This window comes from Lissotriton vulgaris, chromosome 9, assembly GCF_964263255.1.
Source record: "Lissotriton vulgaris chromosome 9, aLisVul1.2, whole genome shotgun sequence".
In the NCBI taxonomy this organism is placed as follows: domain Eukaryota; kingdom Metazoa; phylum Chordata; class Amphibia; order Caudata; family Salamandridae; genus Lissotriton; species Lissotriton vulgaris.
Window position 1 is genome coordinate 593,080,519 of NC_141697.1, and position 18,499 is coordinate 593,099,017.

At 47.1% G+C, this 18,499-nt stretch overlaps 1 protein-coding gene across 1 annotated transcript in view; it reads right to left on the minus strand.

Annotated features, from left to right (window-relative positions):
• The window catches only part of TUT1 (terminal uridylyl transferase 1, U6 snRNA-specific), a 356,703-nt gene that overhangs the window by 282,567 nt on the left and 55,637 nt on the right, over positions 1–18,499 (minus strand). The window contains exon 3 of the mRNA XM_086938188.1: positions 16,271–16,480. Coding sequence (XP_086794314.1) covers positions 16,271–16,480 — 210 coding nt within the window. The remainder of the gene's footprint in view (positions 1–16,270; positions 16,481–18,499) is intronic.

An 18,499-nucleotide genomic window follows, 5' to 3' on the forward strand; every position in this document is an offset into this window, starting at 1 on the left:
GTGAACACCCGTGGGGCGCTGGTGAGGCCAAAGGGGAGCACGGTAAACTGAAAGTGCTCGTGGCCTACCATGAACCGCAGGTAACGCCGGTGGGCCGGTAGGACAGGGATATGAAAATAAGCGTCCTGCAAGTCCAACGCTACCATTCAGTCTCCTGGGTCCAGGGCAGTTAGGACCTGAGCTAGTGTCAGCATCTTGAACTTCTCCTGCCGGAGGAAGCCGTTGACGTTCCGTAGGTCCAAGATAGGGCGTAGGCCCCCTTTGCCCTTCTTGGGTACCAGAAAGTAGTGGGAGTAACAACCACACCCTACCTCTGGCCCAGGATCGCGCTCGATGGCCCCCTTGGCCAAGAGGGCCGTAACTTCTTCTCGTAAAAGTGTCAAGTGATCCCCCGACACGCGGTGGTATCGCGGAGGCATGGCTGGAGGGGTCGCCACAGAAGGGGAGGGAGCAGCCCCTTCGGATGATCTGCAGTACCGACCTGTCCAATGTGACAGTGCGCCAGTGGAGGTGGTGATGGCGAACTCTGCCCCCCACTGGTGTCACATGGGCCTGAATGCTCGGACTAGGAGGGTTTCGAGGCGGATGCTGCGGGGGCGGGTGTGGATTGGCCTCGCCGTTGTCCCCGACCGCCGCCACAGCGGTTTCCATGTCCGCCACCATGCTGGACGGTAGATTGCGGCCCGTGGCTGGCAGGACGTGTGGGGGTGTCCCTTCCTTGGCCACGAAAGGAGCGAAAGGCAGCCGTTTGCAGGCGCTGGCCGAGAAGCCCAAGGACTTGGCCGTAGCGCTGGAGTCCTTAAAGCGCTCAAGCGCATGGTCTGCCTTGTCGCCAAAGAGGCGACTGCCATCAAATGGCATGTCCATAAGGGTGTTCTGGACATCACCCGAAAAATTGGCGGACCTCAACCAGGCGTGGCGACGAATCGCCACCGTCGTTGCCATTGCTCTGCCAGTGAATTTGTGGTATCCAGTCCACACCGGATGGAGTACCGTGCTGCATATCGACCCTCCGCAAGGGCTTGGGTGAGTTTAGTCTGGACCTCCGCCGGACATTGTGGCAGCACGTCTGCGACAGTGTCCCACAGAGAGTGGGTATAATGGCCCAAGAGGCACGCGGTGTTGAGTGACCGCAGCCCTAAGCTTAGGGAGGAGAATACCTTCTTTCTGTATTGCTCGTACCTCTTGGATTCCCAATCAGGGGGAGCCATCGGGAATGCAGTCTGGGAATTAGAGGCCTGGATGACCAGGCTCTCGGGGGTGGGATGGGTGGACAGGAAGCAAGGGTCGCCCGGAGCTGGGCGGTGAAGTCTGGCCACGTTCCTATCTACAGGCTGACCTGCAGCGGGCTTGGACCAAGTGCCCAGAAGAACGTCAGACAAGGCCTCATTAAACGGCAGCAGAGGCTCGGCCAAGCTTGCCTGCGGTTTAAGGACCTCAGTGAGGAGGTTAGTCCTCACGGCCGCGACGGGGAGCTCCAGGCCCAAGGCCTTGGCTGCCCGCGTCAGTACCACACTATAGGCAGCCCCCTCCTCCGTAGCCACGGTAGGAGGGGAGACAAAACCAGTGTCCGGCGAGGTGTCCAGACCACTGGCCTCCCCTAGCTCACCTGTCCAGTCCTGATAAGACTGACTCTCCCGTGCCAGAGGGTCCTCAGACCCCTCTCAATCCCCCTTGCCACCCAACTCCTGAGACTCAAGACCAAAGGATGGGGCGGGCCATAGAAGTAGAAATCTCCGATCGCGTCGGCGGCGCCGGACCGGAATTGAGGGAGGGATCGGGGCCTCCGTCGCTCGGAGGCGGCGCCAGCGGCGACACCCTGGGGGCAGGCGCCGGTGAGGTCGTGAGGTCGACCGCCGACGACCCGGATCCGGATCCTGCGGGGGACTGCGGCGCCGGGACCGAAGTCACCAGCGGCGTCGGGGCCGAAGCACCCGACCCGCTGGAACCCCCAGTCGGGGCCGCTGGGCCCGGAGGCGCCACGGAGCCAGACGGCAGAGTGAGCGACCTCATGGCCGTGAGTAAGGCCTCGATCTCCTCCGGCGTCGCGTTCTGCCCAGGGACCGACGGGTATGAAGCAGGCCGTGACGCCCGCGGCTCCAGGGGAGACGCGGAGGCGGTGTCGCCCGAACCCCCGGCCGCGTCACGCGAGCGTTGGAGGGAGTCGGAAGAGCGATGACATCTCTTCGAGTTCTTGTGCTCACCTGAGGACTTCGAGCCCGAAGACAGAGGACGACTCCCGGAACCATGGTGGCTCCTACCCCGCGACCGATCCCTCGACCTCCTCGCGGAACGGGACCTCAAGCGGCGCGGGCCGACTGCCGGAGCTCGAGTGGCTTGCGGGACCACTCCCGCCTAGCTTTAGACGTCAGGGCTCGACAGTCGGAGCAGGCCTTGTCGTCGTGGTCGAGGCCCAGGCAATTAAGACACCGGCGGTGGGGGGCGGTAACCAACATCAGTCGCTCGCAGTCGGCGCAGGGTTTGAACCCGGGCATCCCTACCGGCACCGTCGAAGTCGTTAGACTTCGAAAGGGATCAAAAAGTGATCAAAAAAGTTTAGTCAAAAATTGACTAAGGGGTACCACTTTTTCCGGATCTGCGCTTGCTGGTGCGAAAAAAAGAAGAACTGATGTCAGCGCGCGAGGGCGGCGTCCAAGTACTCCGGCGACGTCATCCCGGCCCCAACGACGGACGTGGAGCCGCAGACGACGCCTACCGACGCGCAGGGGTATTGCTATGCAAAAGTTACCGGATCCAGTCTGACGCCTGGGGATATTCTAAGGTAAGGAATCTAATACTAACCTGTTTCTTTCAGATCAAGAAGTCTCTGATGTGACCCGTGGCAAAGCAACACCACCAGGGGATGGACCATAATCGGGGCTAACGAACGGTAGCTTGCATGCTAGGCTAGAAAACGCTTGCCCCCATGCATGGGCTCGCAATCAGCCATGCTAGTGCCCCTCGATCGTTTGCGTCTCTTCCATAGTTCCGCCCAATAGACCACTCAAATTAGGTGCAGGTACACGGTTGCATATTCTCCGCCACAAATCTCCACAGTAAAGCAGCCAGCTGATAACTAATCTATTCAGCCACACAATCGCTGATGCTTTACCGGTCACCATTGGATTTCTGCACCCTTCTCGTGGGTTCTCCTGCCAGGGCTGAATCTCGTCACCACTCTGTACAAACTCAGTCTCATCCAGAATTAGGAATGCAAGTATGCTCTTTATTCAGCCCAGGTCCACTGTCAGCATCCAGATATCTTCCTCCATCCCTCACTAGCTCCAACTGACCTCGTTCTAGTACCCCTTGAAATATAACATTCCATAACCCATTCCCATTACCTCACAAACAGAACCTTATTACATAAGATGATAATCAAAGTACAACACAACAGGAGTCAAGAAAATGTGGACAACATGTCCCATTAGGCCATAGGACAGTCGGGAAACTTTACAATGGTGGCGGCCATCTTGAAAGCATAGCAAATAAGTTCTTTGTGCTCAAGTGTCCTTGTTAGGAAACTGTGATTGTAGGAAAGTGCCCATTTTGCACAGTTACCCCCTAACGTTTTGCCAGATACCTGCTGCCAACTTTGACGGAGTGTGTGCTGGAACCCTGCTAACCAGGCCCCAACACCTGTGTTCTTTCCTAAAACTGTACCTTTGTACCCACAAATGGCACCCCTCTGGGCCACCTGTAAGTTCCTTGTAAAAGGTACTCCTGGTACCAAGGGCCTTGGACTAGAGAGGGCTTCTGAGGGCTGCAGCATTTATTATGCCCCCAATTTAGAGTGCACATGGTCCTGGTCTCCGGCTGAGCTCCATGCTGAGTTGTTCGCTAAAATCAGGGGTAAGCAACTCCATTTTAATGTTTTTTATTCCTTCACCACTATTTACGCCAACTCTGGTTACGGTACTTAGGCCTAATTTCACATTTAATAACGCATATTGTGAGACCGGCCACACTTTCACTGCCCGCCACTGATGCCAACACTGCCGCCTTGTCCGTGGTCCCCTCTAGGTACCCAGCGCGGCCTCACTGAATTCTTTTAGCCCGCTACAAGGAGCCTTTACTTAAATGTTATGTCTGTCCTTTTTCACCCCCCACAGGTACAACTCGAGAGGAAACACCTCTTGCACATATAAGCACCGTAGCGTGTGCTTTACACACAGGGCACTGACAAACTCATACTAACCCCTGTAACTCCCTACACATATAAGGACCTGACGAAAGCCAGTAAAAGAAAAGGCCTGGCTGAAACTAGTTGACCGCACAGGACGTCTGAGGCCATAAGCCTACCGTGCACGTCCGATAGCCTTTGCTTTTATTGACTGCCTGGGGCCCACCATTAAAACAGTCTTTGGGACACCCAGGACTGTATTTTAAATCTCACTCAGAGCACACTCACAGCACCCTCACAAACCAAAAAAACCCGCTCCGCAGAAATCTGGCATTGAAGCACACCTGAGGTACACTTCATAAAACCTAATGGTTTTCCTCCACCCGCAGACATACAAACAATTTAAACCAGAGCTAGTTCTCATTGATTGCGAACATATAAACTGGGGAAACGGACTAGCCTCTCTCTTTGATTACAACATACCCTCAGAGTGCCCTCACTTTAACACCCCCACCCTGCCAATGCGGACTGGGTGTTTTGGTGCAGACCAAACTAAAGAGTTGCATGCCCACCAACACTGCCTAGGCATTGGTAAGACACCCCTCTAGCAGGCCTTACAGCCTAATAGGCAGGGTGCATCATAAACAGGAGAGGGCATAGCTGTAAGAGCAATATGCCCCTACAGTGTCGGTGCCATTTACGGACATTGTAAGTGCAGTGAAACCATTTTGAATGCATGGGCTGGGAGTTTGTCAACACGAACTCCAAACCTCCATGATGGCTTTACTGAACTCTGGGAAGTTTGGTATCAAACTTCCCAGCACATTAAACACACACTGATGCCCGTGTGGAATTAAATAAAAAATGCACATAGAGGGCATCTTGGAGATGCCCCCTGAAAAAACAACCAACCCTGGTGTGGTTCCTGACTGGCTCCCAGCCATCTGCCACCACCAGACAGGTTTGTGGACCCCTGGGTAGAGAGTCTCCTCTCCCTGGGTCTGGAAACAAAGCACATCCTGGGCAGAGGTGTCATGCCTCCTCCCCCAGGATGGGCAGGGTCCTCGAAGATGGAGCTTCAAAGGTCTGCCACATTTGTCAGATACTCCCAGCCTTTTGCTGCTATCAGCAACTGGCTCACACTGGTTCTGGAACCAGATATCGGCGCGAGAACTGGCTGGAAAATCTAGCCAGGAAAGGAGGTGTGCCACCTTTGCCAACCCCACCGATCAGGTGGAGGAGGCGAAGTGAAGGCCACCTCGCAATTTGGAGATGGGGGACCCCTTCAATTAGGAAGAGGTGTACACCCCCAACCCACTAGAGGATGGCATACTAGGGAGTGTAAACACCCCAGGGACGGGACCCATTGGTCCCAAACCTGCATGCCCCTGTAAATCCCTTAAATCTGGTATTTGGGGGCACCCCTGTACCTTGCCTCTTCATATTCAACATGACAAGAAGGAGGACTGAAGAGTTGTGCTACAGAAGAGAAGGACGACGACAACTGCTTTGACCCCAGCCCTACCGGCCTCTCTCCTGTTCTGATCCCCTGCAAGCTGAACATGGCGTGTCCTGCAGCCATCAGCCTCCAAGAACCCCAGGGACCTGCCCTGCCTTCCTAAAGAACTCTGATCTCCTGTGGACACCGAATTTCTCCAACACCAACACAAGCCAGGACTTAAGATCCAGCCGGATCTGCGAATCCTCACCACTCTGCACCCGACTCCCACTTCCCGAGTGGCCCAGCACCCTAGCAAGGTCCTCCCGGCGATCCCGACCTGTGATCTATCATTGGATGACCTCCACCAACCTTCTCCTCGGCGCCTGCAACCTCACCCTGAAGGGTCCCCCAACCGCAAAGGGAACCGGTGAAAAGAACCCGACACGAAAAGACACCCCTTCACCCGCAGCCCCCGAGTCCTGAGGTACCCGACCAACGGTGTCCTGATGTCCAACAACTCTTCAACTTCATCCTTCAGTCGTTGGTTCCCTTCATCAGTCTTCAGGCTGCAGCCTGTAGTCGTTTTTCGCGACCGACAACCTCCATTGAAAGCACCCTGCAACCAGCTACCACTGCGCCATGGGTGGTGTGGACTTGGTACCAACCTGGGACCCCCTTTGCCCCGACCTTAACCCTAGGAGATTGGCTCCCAAGACTGAGTGGCTACCCGTGAGCAATCCTCAACCGAGGTGCCCCCTAGCCCCATTGGCTAACATTGGAACCCTGCATTCTGCACCCGGCCGCCTCAGTGCTGCTGGTGGTGCCCCTTGAGTGCCAACCTGAACCTTGGGGAATCTTGGTTCTACCGCCCCCCCCCCGCCCAAAACCATTTACTTACCTTTCTAAGTAACGTAGTGCCTTCACCAGTGTTAACCTGCTTCCCAATGTCCATTGTTGCTCAAACTGTGTTAGATGAGTGTTTCATGCTAAACTAGGAAAGTAATCTCAAAGTAACCTAAAAGTGATCTACCAGTAATCGCAAGTGCTTTTGAGCTGTTTTCTCGACTGAAAAAGTAACTTGAATGTTCACACAAATCTAGTGTTCATTGTATTTCTCAAACTAACATTGTATGAAGACTCTAACTTACCTGCTTCTAAGTAAATCTTGGTTCTAGAAAATAAAACAACAAAATAACTTTTTATACAAAAAATTGGTCTGGATTCAGTCTGAGTGTGTGACATCATTTCTTGCCTTAGTCTGTAAAACAAACGTTTAACACTACCCTCCTGATAAGCCCGACTTCTCAACCACACTACCACAAAAAATAGAGTATGGTATGATCTACTTAAGCCTCTGCTATACCTCTGGGGATCCACTGGACTCTGTGCACACTATACCTTACATTGGTATAGGATATAAAGAGCCAGCTTCCTAGTAAGATACATAGATTTTTGTTGGAATTCTGTCATCTGTTCTTCTGGGAAGTTGACGAAAGACATCTTTCAGTCACAGAAGTATCTTCTTGTTTTCACAAGTGATCCCTTACGATTCCAAACTCTATTGCACATGTTAGTCCACAAGGAGTTACCTGTGTGGGGGTCTAAACTATTTTTTGTAAACTCCACTGGAATTATGTGAGCACAGAATAATTGTTGTATGGTATGCTAACATCACTGTTAGTAAATACATGAGGCCCGTCAGTGGAAACTAAACATGCAATACTAACAAATGTGTAACACGTTATAGTTAACCACTTATCACTTCCAACACAAAGTAATTTCCTAGTATTGAAGGTAGCTTTCTTGAGCAAACAACCTTCTATAATCCCGAGTGTAAGTCACACTTCTGTATCAAATGGATTTGTAATTCAGTTCAGAAGATCGCGTTTGAATTTATAATACAGTGTAAATGCATAGACGGAGTAGAATGGAGCATATTTTTTTGCTGTGTGTATTTATTTTTAAATACAGGAAAATATAGGGAATCAGCATTTATTCCTGACTCAGCATGTTGTCATTCAAGACTTGCAGGGCAATAACTGTGCAGATTGACAGTATGGAGAATTTAAAAAGTGATTCAAACTTCTTAAAAAACGTATGTGCACTTGTTAGTATTGTAATGCAGATATTATCATATGAGTGTATTATATTGTATTTGTTTGCTTATAGTGCTAAAACATAACAGACAGCAAGTACAAGTAAACATTAATCCGTTAAATAAATGTGGAAAAATACAGGGTAAAACTTCATTAGTTCATTCATGACACACAAAGTAAATATGGATAAATAATACAGGCCAAAATAAATACGGATAAATGCAGGCTTAAATGTTCAAAACATAAATACCAAAAAACTGGAAGCCCAAACCATAGATAATATCTAAAGTTAGAAGCCTAAAGTCCACACTACAGTCATGCTAAAGATCTTTACATTTTAGATATAAACACTCCTACAGTGCACACCTAGACAAACTGTGCAAGTCAGGATAGCGAGTGCCTCTCTTGTCCTATTCACCGGTGTGGGGTTGGCTGTGAGTTTGGCAAAGTATGGAAACTACATAATTCCCGTTGGATACAGATTGTCAAGTTAGTTCATCTTGACAGCAGTAAGCTCAGGAACACCAGCTTCAAGATCACTTGCAGTATTGTTAACATATGCCTTATTTCCTTTCTCTCACTGAAACATTTACAATTCGTACTGACCGCTAAAAAAAGGAGAGGAGGGTATTTGGTGCTTCAGTCGGACTATCTGTTACATGCAAGAATAAATAACCAGGAACTTTAAAAACAAAGTAATTGAATATGTTCTGTCTTAAAAACATATGCCCATGAAAAGGACTTGTGCTTACCAAAGCCAGACTGACCATTCAAAACCCTCATATTAGCAATGCTTTGTCTCCCAAAATATAATATAGGAGGTTGAATAGAAAGGCAGAAAGTGGCATTAGAGTGAAATGATTTAAAAGCTAAGGAGCCCATGATCACACTCTGGTTTCCCCACACATAAAAACTGTGGGATCCTGGGCATATCACTTAATCTTTACCGTGACCGTAGTCACATTCTCACGCAGAAATTAGGGGCATTTAGAGGAGCTCAGTGCACAGCTGGCCACTAGACAAAAAGATCATGCAGGTGAGTAGTGCGAGTGGGTCGCAGATGCTAGGGAAAGGCAGGAGCTAGAATGCATGCTCTAGAACTAATTGGAGATGGCTCTTCATGCACTTGCATCCATAAACTCTGCGTGGGCAATGATGAAAGGTATTGTGGTGCCACCAGTGTTGTACGTCAGGCCGCAGTGATCTGTAATGGCACGGCCCTCATTCCTCAGGTACCACACCCTTGCACAGACTCTTTATTCCTCCCCGCTCAAGATTCTCACGTGGCACTTCCTCCCCTTGCAAACTGCCATGTTTCTTGGCATTTCGTTGTATCAGATGTTCTCATGGAATACATAGAGATGCTGATGGCCCTGGAGTCAGTGGTACAATTCTTCCTCACTGAATCAACTGTGGTCTGTTCAGCTAAAAACCTTAAATTAACTTGAGGTGGCTCAAGTGGTATCTCAAGCAAGCTTGAAAGGAAAAGAGTGGCCTACTGACGCTTTGGGAGGAAGGAGGATTTATGAAGACTTTTCATAATTTCCCATGGTCAGATAGCAGGGTGTCTCTCCAACTCCCAGCTAAGTACCGAGATTCCTTTGTGTAGCAATAGGTTATCCCTTCCCTGCTGCGAAGCCTGCTAAGTTGAAAATCAGACTTTTGAGGAGAAGGGAAAGCAATGCTCCATTGATTGGTCTCTGGTGCTCCACAATTTAGAAATAATGCAACACTGATTTTTAGTTTTGTTTCTCTTCTCACTCTCCTCTTGTTCACTTCTCCCTTTCCCACTTCTTCTCTTGTTCCCATTCCTTCTCCATCTGAGTGCAGACACAGAAGTGCTGGTGTTGCATTGCCAGAACAGCCGGAGATGTAAATGTTCATAGCACACCTGCTCTTGTAAGTCCCTTTAGACCCAGGCAGGACATGGTGACCTTTGTATATTTTTTTAAGGTTAAGCATGCAGACATTTCCAAGAAGTGTCACGAATCACCTCAGGCAAATTTATTGCAAAAATCAGTAATTATACAATCTTAATTCAGAAGGTGGCAGGGAAGGCTGTAAAACAGTAGGCTAACAGCTAAATTGGTAGGTTTGCAGTGCATGTTGCTCGTCGAGCAAATATGTTCAAGGCTATCTGGTTGGCGCTTTCTTATCTCCCAGCATATTCTCCTGAGATCAGTAGCAAGCACTTCTTGGATTTACCATTTTTTCCATGCCTGTAAAAAAGTGCATGAGAGCCAGGATTTATCCCCAACAGCCCGTCATAAAAAAAGAAAGGCATTCTGGTTAACATCTTACTCTGCGAGTCAAGATAACTTATAGTCTTATTTGAATAAGACAAGTGCGAAGAAGACATCTCTTCACCCCCTGGTAAAGTCAATTTAGATCACACAAGATAGTGCAAAAGTGCGAAGAAACACCAACTACCTCGTCTGCAGGGACTTCTTTTCTCTGACTATATGGCAACCACTGTGGTAGAAATAGGCTTCACTTTCCTGAGAATAGAGAATGTCTGGCTTAAGGACAGGGGCTCTCACCTATCATTCATAAAATCTCTACTGATTTCAGAACATAATACATTATGGCACCATCCTTCAAGGAATGGCAAGGCTGTCTATTAGAGCAGTCTTCTTTGACAATCCATGTCTATGTGGCTGTTGTTGCTGGTCTCTGAGAGTGCTTCCATAGTAGGAAAAGGAGGAATTGACATCTAGCCCCACAAAGCCTAGAGGCATTATATTTAAACCCATATAGGGGTTTATTCAAAAGAATCTCAAACACCTTCAGGAGTGAGAGATACCTATTCCGCTCAGCAGGTTAGGTTGCATAGGAGACTTGTGAGCAATGACCTCCACAAAGAACACCTTCATAACAGTTAACTCCATAAATGTATCAAAGCTCCCAGATCGTCACCCCCTGCAAAGCTTGGAGGAACTTGAGACGGAAGCGGAGGAGCAGCCTTAGGGAGCCAGGGGTGAGAAGGAAGATAATGAGGCCCCTGTGCAGAACTGAGTTTACACTGCAATGATTTGGGTAAATGGAGTAATGCATATTATACGCGACAGGTGTCAATATTATAGGCCATTAAGGCAAAGCAATTTATAAATGTGCACTGATCGAGAAAGTTAAGAGAGCATAGTCAGAATTACTCAACAGTGGATCTCACTCTCAAGACATAGCAGATGGAATTCAAAAATCCAACCCTTGTGAGTACCAATACTTGTCACAGCTCTCAGGGAGAGGTACAGAGTAGCCACTGAAAGACAGTGTCTGGTGGCACAACCACAATCTGAGGATAGGAAAGTGCTGAATTAACATCACTCCACTCTAAATTGAGTTGTTGCAACCAAGTTGTCAGAAGATGTCAGCTATCCAAAGATCTTGGAAGATTGACCAATGGAGACCCACAATTTCCTTTCCCCCACCAAGAACCATTTCTAATGAGTTTTCTGTGGCAACCATGATACAACAGTGATATTAGAGAGACCTTTTGTCAGAACTAGTATAAATTCAAAAGCAAAGCATGGTTGTTAGAAATGGTCTCTCTAGTTGGCAGAGGTTTGCACCCTTTCCAAGTAGGAACCACCAGTAAGTCCGATACACAGCCTAAATTAGCCTGCCATCACCGTCTGGTAGCTTAGCACTGAGCAGTCAGGCTTAACTTAGGAGGCGAAGTGCAAAGTATTTGTGCACCTCTTACATTACAGTAACTCAATAAAAACATGACAAAAAGACTTCACACAGGTTTCGCAAAACAGAGAATATTCATCGGAGTAAACCAAGACCAAAATGACAAAATTCCAAGAAGCGAGATATGAATTTTTAACGGTTACATTTGCAAACAGTGCTTAGAAGTCACTTGCAGATAAAAGGTTACTTGAGGTTGCGAGGGACCAGTTCAAATTAAAGGTTCAGGACGTCCCTAACGGATACAGGATCCAGACAGGTCCCGCTGACGAAATACCTGAATGGAGCTTTTGTCAAGATTCAGAGTCTACTAGGTCGTCATCGAGCCGGGCAAAGTGGGAGTCCTGCGCCGTCGTCAAGCTCTGTTAAGTGAATGAAATGCCCCTGTCATCAAGCCGCGTAGAGCATGGATTCTTCATAGTAGAGCAGCCTCTGCGTGGGACGTAGAAGGACGATGCAGTTGAAATTCTCACGCAGTCAAGGCAATACGTTTTTGCACAAATCAGCTGCAGAACCCACTTCTGAGGCCCAGGACTGGAGGGGCACCACAGGCAAGGGTAGGACTCCCAGATGGCAGAGTCCAGCAGCACCGGCAGAATTGCAGGGAGTCTTTTGTGTCCTTGAGACTTCCGAAACAGGAGGCAAGCCAGAAAGCCCTTGGAGTCACTCTAGGTTCAAGTGAGAGGGGTCCAGTCCTTACCTTCAGCTGAGCAGAGATCAGCAAGCAGCACAGCAGCTTAGCAAAGCAGAGAAGTAGTTCCTCAGAACAGTCAGTCACAGAAAAGTGCACAAGGATCCCTTTCGACTCAGACCTGTCTGTCGTACTATATGTGGGGGTTAATCAGCTCTTTGTGTGAGGACAGGACACAGGCTATTCATATGTAAGTGTGAGGCACCTCTCCCCCTTCCTGCCCAGGAAGGCTATCAGAATGCAGATGAGTCCTCCGTCACACCCAGTCATTCCTGTGTTTGTTGAAGTCTAGAGAGAATGCACAAAGTGTAGCGGTCACCCAGCCCAGATGCGTATTGGAGGCCAGCTGTAGGCACACAGAGCAAAGGTTGGGGAGAGGATGTGGCCTTACGGCTAGAGCAGTTGACTTCGAAGCTGGGGACCCAGGTTCAAGTCTTGGCAACGACACTCAACATCCTGTGATTCTGGGCAAATTACTTAATCTACCCGTGCCTAACAAAAATGAATGTGTCCAATTGTAACGAAACTAGTGCTCATGTAAAGCGCTCTGGTACGGGATATTTTCAGGTGGAGTTCGCGCTACATAAAAATCCAACTTTACCACCAAAGAGGATTTATTACCGCCATTCCCAAGATATGAAACATGATGTAGCTACTTCTTTATGATAAGGAATTACAACTTTAAAAGTTTTTTCAGGACTTCGCAATGCTAGCCTATGAGAGGAGTAGACCTCACAGAAGTGAAAAAGCAAATTTAGCGGTTTATCACTACCAGGACATGTAAAACTTCAAATTACATGTCCTGCCTTTTAGTTACACAGCACCCTGTGTCCTTCATGCCTTTTTTAGGGGAAATGTCTGTGTAATTAAAAGGGAGTTTAAGGCTTGGCAGGGGGTTTTAAATGCCACATCGAAGTGTAAGTAAACTGAACATGCAGGTCCTTCAGTGGCAGGTTTGAAACAGGTGTGAAAAGCTACTTCTGTAGCTGGCACACTCAATGTTGTAGCCCAGTGGTTCCCAAACTTTTGACTACTGAGGACCCCAATTGAGTCACTACTGGAAGCCGGGGACCCCCAAGCAATTTGTATAATTTAAATTTCAAGCATTAAAACGGTAATTTGAAAAATTAAACAAACACTAAACAAATACTCGAAATACTAATGATTCTAGGAGCTTATTTACAATCCCCTTTCGCAATGCGAACGTCACTTTTTGCGATGTTCCCGTCACGATAGGGGCTTCGCCTTATTTACAATGTATCTTTAAGCCACTTAACGTGACTTAGCGCTGCCTTGCAAATAAGCCCCCTTTCAACCAATGCTTAGCGTGAAAGGGGTGGGTGTTGCTGTGGGCATTCCACTGCAACACCCATTGATTTTGACACTGCCCCTATTTACAAGGGCAGCGTGAATAGGAGGCAGTGCCAAAATTAAGACCAGGGAAAACCTGGTTTTAACTTGCCAAAATGAGGAGAAATGCTTCATTTCTCCTCGTTTTTGCTTTTTCCATGTGTGGTGCCTTGTGCAGCACACATAGAAAAAGCAAAACGCCTTGGATTGTATACGTTCAGAAAGGTGACCCTTCCTGCACATAAACAATCTTTAAAAAAAAAATCGATTTTGTAACTTCCATGTACAGCACACCTAGAATTGACAAAACGGCAATTCAAGATTGTTTATGTGCAGGAAGGGGGACCTTCCTGTACATAAACAATCTTCCCCTGCATGCAGACACCCTTGCACTGTTGTGCAAAAGGTTCCTGCGTCGGCGCTACACTGCTAAGTGTAACGCCAGCACAGGGGAAAACACAGGGCTGCACCATATTCTTGTAAATATGGTGCAGCCCTGCGTTTCTGAAGTAGCGGAGAATGTCATTAAGCCAAGGAGGCTAACGGCATGGTCCGCCACTTCTGTTGTAAATATCCTCTTTAGTATTTTATATTGAAAGAATTTGCAAAAAACGAAACAGTTTAATGGGAAGGTTGGTGCTGCATCTCTGTGACTAACTTTTAAATGGTTGGTTTTATTTTGCAGTACAAGGCTCCTGCTCCTGCCAGGGCCAGACTGGAAACCCAAAGCAGCCCTGGCTCATGTTTTCAGACCAGTCCCCATATGGTGCACACCAAGTGCAGTGAATGAACCTGACCACTACAAAGGGAGCTTTGGGAGGCTCTCCCCCCAAAAACAAATTAGGAAACAATGGTGCATTCTAAGACACATTTATCATTAAAGATTGAATTGCATTAGCTCTTAAAGAATAGTAAATTAAGACTTTACTATACACCAGGATACAACACACTTTGCTGGGGTTCTTCAATGATTCCCTTATTATCACCCTCAAACAGCGCTTCTCATCTCTCCAAAGCCCCTCTGCAACATGTAGTTCATTTGTTTTACAGCGCCTCTCTAATACCATTGTGGTGTGACGTCAGAGCACTTTACATCACACACATATAGAGACAATGAATCATACATGTAAATCAGCGTATAGAAAATATTACACACGGCAAAGGGGACTACAAGGTGTAGGATTCACATGCCATAAATACTGGTAGGCATTTTTAAAGAGGGCTTGGTCTGGAGAAGCAAAAACTCAGGATCCAGAACATAACACAGTGGTTAGCATTGACTAACAATAAAAATGTATTTAATAAAAATGTATTTCCATCCTAACAAACCTTTTTAGAAGCATCCGGATAAGGAAAAACTGGGAAAAAACATAAGTTACTAACTTGTACCATTTTGCAAGCAGCTCTTTGATGACAATTTATAGGTCACTGTGCTAGATTACGATTGTCACTAATGAACTGCACAGTAACAAAAGAATATCTGTGAAAAAAGCAGTAACCCATTGACCTATGCACATAAAATACGGTTTTTAAAATGCATGGCACATGATCTTTGCAGTAGGAATATTAACCCTGTGTGCTACATTAGAGAAGCCAAAGCTGCCACTGGACAAAACTCATCTCTCTCCAGCAGGTGCATTAATCACTGGCGTTATCTTGACACTTTTATTGTTTCTCAAAAATTGCTAATTATACAAGGAACTTTGCAGTGTTTTTAAAACTGCAGCCTGCGGACCCCCTGGGAACGTGTCACGGACCCCTGGGGGTCCGCGGATCAAAGTTTGGGAAACACTGCTGTAGCCCACTAGTAGCATTTGAAGTACAGGCCCTCGGCATATGGCATAAGACTAAACAAGGGACTTACCAGTACAACAAATATACCAATCAGGTATACACCAATGTCATCATGTTTATGGGAGAAGCACAAGCACTTTGGCAATGGTTAGCAGTGGTAAAGTGCTCAGAGTCCAAAAGCCAAAAAAAGTCTTCAGCAAAAAGAGGAGGAAGAAGAAGGCAAAAGGTTTGGGGCCTGCAAAAAGTAACCCTGCAAAAAGGGCCATTTCCAACAATGGTCAAAGCCGCAGTCTCCTGGATGGTAAAAGGATGGTGGCATGCACACTCAATAATAGGAATCTGGGGCCCAGTCCTTCAGCACTTGTTATGTGCATTTAAATACAATTCAGTTTCAAAAGAGGATTCACGAACCGTGCTGCACTGAAGCATTGCATTGGTAATGTGAGCAGAGGTTAAGTTTGGCAGATACAGCACATCTGGTATAGACTGTGAAGACAGTGGCCTATGTTAAAAGATATTTTTTTGTTTACTTCGAAAATGTCCCCCAACTTCTAATTAAGGCATGCTTTGACTGCCAATACAACTAGTTTTATGAAGTCTTAGCTGCTGTAAAATAATAATAAAAAGTGTGCCACCTAGTGCTATATCCCTAGACACAGCATTTATATCTGAAGGGATAGTTTCAGAACTATCGAATCAGCACCATTGGCATTCCTTAAATCCACTGCACTTCGGCATGAAAAGGAAGCCAGTCCTAAGTGTGCTGGGCAGATAGATATTCAATCCCCACTTTGAATATGGCTAAAGTATCTGAATTAATACACTTGTTTACCTTAGACATTGCACTTGAGAACCCAGTACTGATCCTTGGACATAATTTGAATCCCCCTTAATCACTGTGAGATGTACATAGATGAAAATCATCACAAGCTCAGGAATCAAGGTATTTTCAGGAAGTTGGAGTGTGCAAATTATCAGAAGAACAGCCGCAATTTTACTTTACGTGCTCAATGTAGAAGATCATAGTAAAGTCATGACCCAAATGATAGGTGTTTTTATAAACTGACGTATAGAATAATACTTACATCCTCACATTGGCAAAGAGCCTCAGAAAGTTTGGCCAAGCTAAGCTCCTGTCTCTTGCGTGCCCCCTGCTTCTTCGGCGGAACATATACAAACTCTTTCCTTTCACGAGGCTTCACTCTCAACTTCTGCCCATCCATGTAGTGTTGCTCTTGCGATAACACAGACTGAAGGGTGGCAGAGTCTTGCAGCTCGACTATCGCATAAAGACCCTCAAACAAGAGAGAAGATGAGAGAAGTGAGTATATGCACAGTAGACAAATGGATACAGACGACAAACGGATGGATACAGGGCAGAGAGAATAGGCATTGAATGGGAATAGTTGTCAAGGGCAAGAGAGGCTGGGGAGAACGGGCAAACTAGAAACACATCCACAAGAGATAGAGAAAGAAAACATGCACACAAAAAATTGAGGAAGAAACAAGGAACACTTGAAATAATGACAGAGATATGGGAATGGGTGTGCAACATGTACACAAGAAACAGAAAGAATTAGGGCCAAATGCAAGTCCTTTGTTTGCAGTTGCAAACAAGAAATCGGACAGTTTGCGACGCAAAATAGACCTGCTTTATATACAAACCCTATTTCCTGAGTCTGTAACCTATTACCGACTCGCAAAATAGGGTTTGCGACTGGCTATTAGAAAGAGGCGTGCCAAGGGCGTCCCTTCATAATAGCGAGTCATACTTGAATGTACGATTGTTTTGCGACCGCAATTGCGGTTGCAAAACACTTGCAGTTTACCACCCATTTCAAAAAGCTGGTAAGCCACTTGCAAAGGGAAAGGGGTCCCCAGCGTACCCCTTCCCCTTTGTGACTGGCAGAGAAGATATTCTTTTATAGCATACAGTGTTCCCAGGGACCACTGCCTACTCTTTAAAAAAAATTCAACAAACATTTTCTTTTTCCTTTTTTTAAATGCATCCCGTTGTACTTGAAGGAAAACTGGCTGCATTTTAAAAAAAAACAGCTTTATTTACAAAGCAGTCACAGACATGGTGGTCTGCTGCCCCCAGCAGGCCACCATCCATGGGAGTGCTAGCTATTCCCAATGGGTCGCAAAGCGTGACCTGCCTCAAGAATATTAATGAAGCAGGTAATTTGCAAACCCATTAGGAATTGCAAACAGTGTCTGAGTCACTGTTGTAAATACCATTTTGCGAGTCGCAAATTGCAAAATGACACAATTTGTGACTCGCAAATTGGAAGGGTTGTACATCTGGCCCGGAGAATTGAGAAAATAGGCAAAAAATTGAAAATTATTGTAAGAGAGCAGGAGCTCTGAAAACCTCAGCAGAGAAGAAAAGGATTGCGAAGTAGGACAGGCAGTGAAAAAGGAAGACCAGTTTGAGTGGGAGGTGTTTATAAAGTCCATGTTTTGCTATGGAAGGAAACTGCAAGCTTTGTACATTTTGGGTTGAATGTTCTCTGCATGGCTAGTGGAAGCTGTGTTGTCCTGCGCTTGTATGTTTTCTAGACATCCCGGTTTGTTTTCCTCCAGTGAATATGGCAATCAAGCAAGGATACCGGAGGTACTTTCCTTATACTGATGTGAGGCATTAGAGGTGGACCATGATTTTGTCAGGTCACCTAACGTTCACCCCTTTTCGAGAGAGCCTCTAATGCCCTCTTGAGTAAAGCTATGGCAGTAATCTATAGTCTGCATACCCCTGTGAGGGAGAAAACGACAAAGTTGACATGCCACTAACATTGCCTGGCACCATAAGTAAGTCACCCCTCTAGCAGGCCTCACAGCCGTAAGGCAGGATGCACTATATTACATGTGAGGGCACATCTGCACAACCAGATATGTCCATACAATATTGGACAGAATTTCCCAATATTGTAAGTGCTGGTGAAGCCATAAAGAGTGCATGGGCTGGGGATTCGACAACTCGAGTTCCACAGTATCCTGATGGCTTTACTGAATGTAGGTGTATTTGGTACCAAACTACTCCTTTCAATAAATCCACACTGATGCCAGCATAGGATTTATTGTACCATGTACCAAGAGAGCACCTCAGAGGTAATCCTTACCAACCCTGGTGGTGTCTCTGATCGGCTGTAGGCAGCCTGCCACCACCAGACATGTTTCCGGACCCCTGGGAGGAGAGCCCCTGCTCTCTGAGACCAGGAACAATGCATATCATGGGCAGAGACGTCATGCGTCCTCCCCAAGGATGGGCCAGTGTTCGAAGAGGGTAAGCTTCAAAGGCTTGCCACCTTTGT